Source organism: Mesoplodon densirostris, chromosome 11 (genome assembly GCF_025265405.1).
Source record: "Mesoplodon densirostris isolate mMesDen1 chromosome 11, mMesDen1 primary haplotype, whole genome shotgun sequence".
Lineage (NCBI taxonomy): Eukaryota > Metazoa > Chordata > Mammalia > Artiodactyla > Ziphiidae > Mesoplodon > Mesoplodon densirostris.
Window position 1 is genome coordinate 33,791,198 of NC_082671.1, and position 9,805 is coordinate 33,801,002.

At 38.5% G+C, this 9,805-nt stretch overlaps 1 protein-coding gene across 1 annotated transcript; it reads right to left on the reverse strand.

Annotated features, from left to right (window-relative positions):
* Positions 1 to 2,133: 2,133 nt before the first annotated feature.
* Positions 2,134 to 7,566, reverse strand: LYZ (lysozyme). Its single transcript, XM_060112024.1, has 4 exons — positions 7,431 to 7,566; positions 5,816 to 5,980; positions 3,737 to 3,815; positions 2,134 to 2,200 (listed from the first exon to the last, which is right to left on the reverse strand). The coding sequence occupies exons 1-4, from the start codon at positions 7,564 to 7,566 to the stop codon at positions 2,134 to 2,136; spliced, it is 447 nt and encodes a 148-aa protein (XP_059968007.1).
* Positions 7,567 to 9,805: the final 2,239 nt, after the last annotated feature.

The window sequence follows — 9,805 nt, forward strand, 5'->3', positions numbered from 1 at the left end:
AGAAGCTGAGAAAAAAACTAGAAGTATGACAAATGCTGCTGAGAGATCAAGTAAGATGAACAGAAAACAAGTGATCACTAGAACTGGCCCCAAGGCATCATGGAATGAGTCATGTTGGAGCAGTTTTCAGCTGAGTGAGGATAGCAGTCAGATGAAGACGAGTTGAAAAGAGAAAGGGAAGTGAGGACGTGGAGTTGGTAAATATAGATATCTCATCCCACAAGTGCTGCTGTAAAAGGAAGCAGAGAATGATGCTGTAGTTGGAGGGTTATGTAAAGAATACAGAGAGTTCTCTGTAAGATGGAAGGTTACCAGGGCAGTTTGTACAGTGACGGGGTTGATCCAGCAAAGAGGGAGAAATTCAGGATGCACGAAACAGCCTAAATTGGAGTAGTGAGAGGGCTTCGATGACGATTTTATGTGGAGACACTGCCACTGGCAGGAGCAGAGGCCCTTCATCCTAGTAATAAAGGGGAAGGAAGAGACGATGGGCCCAGGGAAAGACGTGACCTCTGTTAATGGTGGGGAGGAGGGGGAGAATTTTGTCTAAGGTTGTGTCTATTCTCTCAGTGTAATATGAGGCCAGGTCGTCTACTGACAGCAGAGAGTGTGGAAGGCCAGTGGTTGGGCGTGTGTGCTGGGACTTTGAAATGAGAGAAGTAAATAGTGATAGTCATTTTGGAGAGTGGGGACACCGACACAGAAGGATTGCAGAGAAGTGACTAAGATGACCAGGCAGACTTGAAAGCCCATTTGAGATTTGTGGTTATGAATTTAAAGTGAGGGAAGGGCTTCCCTGGTGGCGCAGTGGTTGAGAGTCCACCTGCCAATGCAGGGGACATGGGTTCGTGCCCCAATCCGGGAGGATCCCGCATGCCGCGGAGCGGCTGGGCCCATGAGCCATGGCCGCTGAGCCTGCGCATCCGGAGCCTGTGCTCCGCAACGGGAGAGGCCACAACAGTGAAAAAGTGAGGAGAATTCCCTGACAGTCCAGTGGTTAAGACTCAGCACTTTCACTGCTGAGTGCGCGGGTTCAATCCCTGGTCGGGGAACTAAGATCCCACAAGCCGCGCGGCACGGCCAAAAAAATAAAAAATAAAAAAAATAAAGTGACATCTGTCAGCATGTTTTTGGATTTTTCCAGCAATATCCAGCTGTTTCGGTACAGGTGAGGATGTAGGAAATACTAAGTGTCAGATCATTTTTTTCCGAGTATATACATATGTATTTCTTCAGAGATACTAAACGGCTCTAAACAAAGAGACAAGGTATGAATTGCAAAGCTTTTAATGAAAATGTTTGTAGTTTTTACAGCATGCAGAATTTCACACCTGTGGTTAATTAGCAATTACTTCAATACTTGAAAACTCATCTGCCTCTGAATTTGTCATAATGCATGAATCTAACGTAATAAAATTAAGGAAAAGCAACAGGTCATCTAATCCCTCTTTATATTCCTTCATGACCAGCAAGATGCATAAATGAGTTCTTTAAAAGTGATAAGATAGATTGATATATAAATTGTGAGTTTATTTTTAAAGCTGTGTAAATGCAACATTTCTAAGAAAACATTTAAATCAAAGGTCACACTTTATGGAAACAAAATTCTTAATTCAGGCTTTTTTTAGTTTTAGCCACTTGGCATTCTGCTCTCCTTAAAATTTTATATTGCCCAACAACGAGTGGTTATCTTTTACTGTTTTGGGAGATGACAGAACAGATGAAGGTGTCACATGCCTACACAAGTGGGATTTTGCCTAAGATCAATTTGTTTAAACATATTCTTTCGTTATATTTTTATTGCATATTGGGGAGTACTTATATCATTCAAGATTAAGTCTGGGTTATTTCTTTGATTAAGAACTGAATGTACTGGACATATATTTGATAATTAAGATTTTAGACAAATATTCACCAGCATTAGTTCTATTAGCAAACCGAAAAATATTGTAGGCCTAATATAAAACAACAAACACATGAGGTAAACATTAAGCCTCTTAGAAGAAAGACCATATGCTCCTGTTTCTGTAAAAACATTATTTGTTTGAAAGAATGGTAGTATGACCTTTCGCTCAACTATTACTTCCTTAATGTGAAAAAGAGACAATGAGCTGAAGAAAGAAAACTCCACAGTTACACTCTGCAACCCTGAACATATTCCCTGAGATCTCGGTTTTGACAGTGATTTCTCCATGCCACCCTGCAGAGAAACATGAAACACATGGTAAGAAGGTTAAAACATACCTTCATTGTAATACACATACTTCAAATCCTTTGGGAGAACAAAATAGTTTATCAATACTGAAATACAAGCTACAGATCAATCCAAGTATTAAATGGAGATACGTATACCAAGTACTTCCTGTCTCCCCCCGAGCCTTCACTAGAGCACAGAATGCTGAAGAAGAATGTTGAGTCCTGTGTAGTCCACAACTGCAAAGTACATTCCACATTTACTTAATTACAAAAATAATTTCAAGATATGACAAGGAGTTCATAGAGTGTGGAAAATCTTAAAAACTCTAGAAATTGGGCCTTCCCTGGTGGTACAGTGGTTGAGAATCCGCCTTCTAATGCAGGGGACGTGGGTTCTAACCCTGGTCAGGGAAGTAAGATCCCGCATGCTGCAGGGCAACTAAGCCCATGTGGCACAACTACTGAGCCCGAGCACCACAGCTAGAGAGCCCATGTGCTGTGAAGCCTGTGCGCCAAAACTAGAGAGAAGTCCGCGCACGGCAACGAAGAGCCCACGAGCTGCCACGAGGACCCGATGCAGCCCAAAATAATAAATAAATAAATATTTTTAAAAAAGAAAAAAACTCTAGAAATCTCCTAAAAAAAATTGAGGAGTAGGGCTTCCCTGGTGGCGCAGTGGTTGCGAGTCCGCCTGCCGATGCAGGGGACACGGGTTCGTGCCCCGGTCTGGGAGGATCCCACATGCCGCGGAGCGGCTGGGCCCGTGAGCCATGGCCGCTGAGCCTGTGCATCCGGAGCCTGTGCTCCGCAACGGGAGAGGCCACAGCAGTGAGAGGCCCGCGTACCGCAAAAAAAAAAAAAAAAAAAAATTGAGGAGTAAAAGAATAAGATTCTGAATCAGTTAACGTAGATGGTTTCTATGTGATACGTTGTTTACCATATATACCTAAAGCTGCAATTTTCAGTTCTCAGTAGCATACGTTGGTCTTTGGAAATATTCCCTCACTTCTCTCATAACAGTAGGGTAAAACAGCTCTCCCCTTTAATGACTAACACATTGCATGCTCTGTAACAGGAACTAACATAGTGTTGTAGGTCCATTTTACTGCAAACACAGAGAAACGAACATACAAACAAACTCATAGAAAAACAGGTTGGATTTGTGGTTACCAGAGGTGGAGGTTGTGGGTGGTGTGAGGGGAGGGGATTGGATGAAGGCAGTCAAAGGTACTACAAACTTCCAGTGATAAGTACTAAAGATATAATGTACAACATGATATATATAATTAACACTGCTGTATGTTATATACGAAAGTTGTTGAGAGAATAAATCCTGAGACTTTGCATCATACACACAAATTTTTTCTTCTATTTCTTTAATTTTGTATCCATATGAGATAATGGATGTTCACTAAACTTATTGTGATAATCATTTCATGATGTATGTAAGTCAAATCATTACGCTGTACACCTTAAACTTATACAGTGCTGTATGTCAATTACATCTCAATAAAACTGGAAGGGAAAAAAAAAAGCATACCATGCTCTAATGCCTTGTGGATCACGGACAACCCTCTTTGCACATGTTACAGCTTCAGTGATGTCATCTTTCAGCAACGCTGAAAAAGAAGTGGTGAGAAATGGAAACAACGCTCATAGAAATTTCATTTTAAGTTTAGGTTCAGCCAGCTTCATTCTCTTAGGCTGAGAAAAGAACAACTAAAATTATTTTTTAAGAGTCCATGTATCTGTGAATGTTGGGGGAAAACTCTTTCTTCATTCCATCCCATTTGGCATGAAATAAACCATCCTGTTTCTCATTTACCAAAGTCATTGGAAGCTCTGGAATTATTCACTAATGTGATAGAAGGTTCTCTTTTTACTAGGCACTGTAAAAAACAAAACAAAACAGAAACAAACCCACAAGCAGAAACCGGTCTAGCACTTTTTTGCTCAGCAATTCTACTACTGGAAATTCACCCTAAAGAAATAATAAGAGATGTACCCAGAGATGTATGTACAAGGCGTTTCATAGCAATTAATAATAGGGGAAAATGGAAACAGCCTAAGTGCTTAACAGCTAAGAGTTGGATTGATAAATTATAGAATATTTATAAAGTGGAATTCTATTCATCTTTAAAAAATAATAAAGATTGGTATTTGACAAAAATAATTTTGTGTAATAAAGAGCAAATTGTAAAGCAGTAAATATAGTACAATTTCATTTTTGTTGAAACACACATTGCTTACATGTTTGTATGTGTGTACATATGTGTATAACATAGCTTTACATTCATATATGTAAGTGATACATATCCTCAAAGAATATATGTATACCAAAAGTTTCCAGTGGTCATACATCTCTGGGTAGTAAGAATTTTTATTCAATGAACACAGATTATTATATAATACAGAATATTTTTTAAAACAAATTAACTGGATACAAAAGAATATTCTAAGACGAATCTTCTCTTTTAATATTTAAAAATTTAACAATATCAATTTTGTAATACTTCTCCAATATTTTATGTAGTAAAGATTCCACATGTTATCTCTCTTTTAAAAGGAACTAAATAGAATATTTGTTTCACCCCAATTAAACAAATCTGTAAATTAACTTGTTAGAATAACAATGTTTATATAAGAACTATATTTTCTGGAGATGCAAACTAAAGAATTTAGAAATGAAATGTCATCATGTTTCTAATTCACTTTAAAATCACTCAGCAAAAAATATATATATATATATATAATATATACATAAAAGTAAATATGACAAAATGCTTACTGTTAAAGTACATGATGAGCATATTGATGTTTATTATACTAATATACTAATGTTTCTAATTTTCCATATATTTAAAATATTTCATAATAAATAAAAAGTAAAAACAATTTTTCAAAAAGGACCACACATATTCCTCCTCTTTGGTTAACTACTAATCCTTTCATTTTCCAATAAAGGAGGGTAGATTAAAAAAAAAAAAAAAAAGACCACACACCAAATTATCCCTAAACCTCCCCAAACAAGGTAAGTAGGAGGAATGGCAATGTTCTTTTTTTCCTTTTTAAAAAATTTTATTTTATTTATTTATTTTTTAAACATCTTTACTGGAGTATAATTGCTTTACAATGGTGTGTTAGTTTCTGCTGTATAAAAAGTGAATCAGCTATACATATACATATATCCCCATATCCCCTCCCTCTTGCATCTCCCTGCCACCCTCCCTATCCCAACCCTCTAGGTGGTCACAAAGCACCAAGTTGATCTCCCTGTGCTATGTGGCTGCTTCCCACTAGCTACCTATTTTACATTTGGTAGTGTACATATGTCCAATTGGCACTGCTCTTTACAAAGCATCAACAAGTCCAGTTATAATAAAGTGATGTCATTCCAGAAGCTTTTGTATATTAGAAAACAGCAACCTTTTATGATACCAGCTCTGTAATTTCTTCCTTAAGGAATTATGAGAATAATAAAGAGTTTCTAGAAGTTAAGATGAAGTTTTTCTAGGTCCCTGATGAACCCTTCAAGACCTTTTCATTTGTATTGAATCTCTATTCTTGTAAGTATAACTAGATGGATCCTGTGCCATTACTCAACATTATCTTGTCTTACCACTGCAGGGCACGTTACAGGAGTTAAATGCTCTTGGGGTTTTGCCATCATTACACCAGTAGCGGCTATTGATTTGAAATATCCCATAATCAGTGCTTCGGCTTCCAGGATTGTAGTTTGTAGCTCGTGTGTTATAACTGCTTTCCCATTTGGCCAAACACATCCCTGAAAAAAACGTATTTTAAGTAATAAACAGCAACACCATATGATTTATAGTTCATAGCATAATTATATAGTTCTATTTAACTAATTCTATTTTACTAACGACTTTATAAAGATGTATTTTACTTGTAAAATATTTTAACACTTTGGTGTTAAAGGGCCCTTAAGAGAATTCTTTTGTTAGCAAATCATTTGGTAATACTAATGAAACAAGGTAACATATTTTTAAAAATATTAAAATAGGGCTTCCCTGGTGGCGCAGTGGTTGAGGGTCCGCCTGCCGATGCAGGGGACACGGGTTCGTGCCCCGGTCCGGGAGGATCCCACATGCTGCGGAGCGGCTGGGCCCATGAGCCATGGCCACTGGGCCTGCACGTCCGGAGCCTGTGCTCCACAGTGGGAGAGGCCACAACAGTGAGAGGCCCGTGTACCAAAAAAAAAAAAAATTAAAATAGCTGTTTCTTCCATTGCTATTACCCTTCCCCTGCTCCCATCCCTCAGGTAAGATTCAGCCTAGAATAGGAAAATCAACAGAGATGTTGAGTGGGTTTGGTAATTAGCAGCAGATGTATAGGCTAATGCTTTTTATTAGGAAAAATAAGGATTTTCTGGGAGAAAGAGAATTTCTTATGATACCTAAAGGTGAATTTGGATATCAAATTAGAATCCAGACAACAGGAGTCATAGAATAGGAAAGACTGTGTCATCCATCCACCCATCTAGCCATTTGCTCATTCGTTCAAAAATAGTTATGGAGGGGAAATGTCTGAATTCAATCTGAAACATTCAGTGATTACATTGACAGATATGGACTAAAATATAAAGTAACTTTTACTTAGGGCACATCTTGAATTCTGTGGAAGAAAATGAAAAATAATCAACTAGAGTAAGAATAATAAAATGTCATTTCATGCTGCATTTCAGGAATCCTTATATAGATATTGATTGAGGGGAAATAGGTTCCTACTGTCCCTGTTTTAAGAATTCAATGTAATTAAAAAAAAAACTCTGCTGTTAAAAACCCAACATCATGGTAGGGGGATTAAAAATGAAAAAAATACTACATTACTCAGGCTTGCAGAACCCAAGTTCCAAACTGGAAATGGCTGGAGTCCAACACCAAGGGCTTGATAGACATATCCTCGGTGCACAAATGAATCTTTGAGTCAGCTTACATGTGCCAGCTGGCAAATTTAGTGGCACTAGAAGCGTACAACGGGTCCTGGCATGCTTAAAACGGTATAGAATTTGGTCCTCCCATGCCTCAATCCTTCACCTGGTACATCTGATTCTAAAGGAACAAGTTGATGTTTTTAACCATTGTAAGTGTACAAACCATCAAAGGAATAAAAAAGTCCATTCACTCAAAGTCCCTTTCTTATTCTTCATCCCCTATGAGTATCTGTTCCATACCTGACTAACTTATTGGACAGATGAAGAAGAGTTAACTTACAGTTTGCCAGGCTGACTCCCCTGTAGCCATCCAATCCAAGTCTTTTCAAAGTTCTGGCAAGCTCACACCTCTCAAAGATCTTGCCCTGGACAGCGACAGAAAGGAGGAGAAGCCCCAGAATAAGGACAGCCTTCATGCTGACTGAGAAGCCAGACCTCCAGGCTGGCCAGGGTGAGCTGGCCCTGGTATTTAGCATCTTTTCACTTCCTTCTCCGAGGGGTCTGGCAGCTCCACCCTTTGAGACAGGTGGAAAACAGGAACCGTTTATTGGTCCACTGACTTTAAAAGTTTTCTTCCTTAGGTTTGAAGAGGGGTATTCTGAGGTCCTAAGGATGACCTGCAAGAAAATAATGAAATGACATTGCTTAAAGACATTGCTCAGGAAGAATTGGGATTAGCACTATTGCCAAAAGAGGAACTTCCTCCTATTTTATCATGAATTTCAGCAACTATAAAGGAAAAAAACTGAACATTTTACGTAACTGCAAATGAGCTCCAATCTTTGATTAATATTCATTTTCATTAAATTGTTTTATGTGCCTTCACTATGTTGTCTTCATCTTTTTCACTTAAAATTACTTTATATAATTTCCACAAAAGAACACGACACTCTGTTGTTTTGATAGTTATATAGCACAACACCATGTTGCTCAGACAGACTCCTATACTAACTTTTTTGGTTACTATTGTAAACTCTTAATTTATAAATCAATGTTTACTATTATAAATAAGTCTCATGTGAACAACATTCCTAACTCCTTTCTGACAATGCCTTACTTCACATTTCCATGTTAGAACATAAAGGGTCATTATAAAGCAAGGGAACTTTATAGCAAAACCTACAGAAGAATACCAGAATATGTCACCAAAAAATCTTGCCCTTTGGCATGAGAATGATTTTGAGCTGAAGGTAATTGAAAAGAAGCAGATCCAAGAAAAGTTCTCTGCCCTCCCCCTATTTTCTTGATAGCAGAACATAAATTTGTGCAGAAATTAATCACCTACAACCCTAGACACTTAGCCCCAAGACAGCACCAGAGGACTCTACAAAACAACATTTACTGACTAGCTATTATCTTCCATTGGTTTCTTATATATTGATCGTCCCACAATTTGCCACCCTTGGAAGCCTAGTGCTTGTTGCTCCTCTAAAAATATATTGTTCTTTGGTTAAGACGATATGTAAGTCCAAGTTCTAGCCACCTCTTTGAGTTACTCATCCCTGCATTTCTCATAAGTATATATGAGATATACATATTAATAAACTTGTTCTCTTGTTAAACTGTCTTTTGTTCCAGACCCCCAGCCAAAAACCTAAAAGGGTAAAAGGAAACAAATTTTTCCTCCTGTACAGTTTCTGGTGATGGGACAGTAAAAGGTTGGAACACTCCACTCTCCCTAGAGACTATAGTTTAGATATGGGATAACTGAAAACAGACCAGCAGAAGGTAAGAATTCTTACCATGTCAGTCTACCAGATCTCTGTAGTGCACAGTCAAGAGAGGAGGATAAACATTTCTCCTTGTCCCTTCCTTTCCAAGTGCACAGTGGCAGGAGAAAAACATTTGTGAGGGTAGATCTTGAACCATGACTTTTGTGATTTTGTTGTTGGTAATCAACACCTATGGGTATTGATTCTTAGCCTCCCAGAGTGAGTCATGTTTTCCTTTGTCTCTGTCTTTTGTGTCATTTGTCATAAGGATGAAAAACCGTAAGATGAGAATCTCCTTTTGTCTCATTTTATGTACTGAGAACTTGGCTTGGTAACCAGTGAGAATATTCCCTCTGGTTTCTGCCACTTGGGGGTTGCAGACTGTCTGTCAGGCTTGCATCAGCAGCTAGTCAGCCAGCTAAGAGCCTAAGACATGAAGTGACAGGCAACATTCTCTTTGTCCAACCATGCTGGCTCTCAGGGGAGTTTGTCTTAATAAAGGGTCTCAGTCCATAAGGGGGCTTTATCGCCTCTACCTTCATTGCCTTGTTTGTGAGGGAAAAATTCTCATCCCAGTATCCCCTTTCTGGTAACACAGATAAGTATGTCAGTGATTTCAGGTGTCTCACTTTGTGGGAGATAGAGGTTTCTTTGACACCTGTGACCATGAAGGTCTTTGCTTTCTTAGGCTAGCTCTGGAGTGGCTCTGCATCTTGAGAGGGCTACATTTCTTAGGGGACACCTTTTGTGTCCATGGTTAAGCCTTGAAATTGGTTTTAAGACATAAAAAGATTTACTGGTTTGGAGTCACAACTGAAATAGGTATATTAAAGACTTGGACTTTTACATCTGAAAGGATTTTTAAGAGAGCCCTCATCTTAAACAGATGTCCTACTGGTACCTATGGGAAGATCAGATTGAAGAAAGGAAGAAGGGAAGGAAG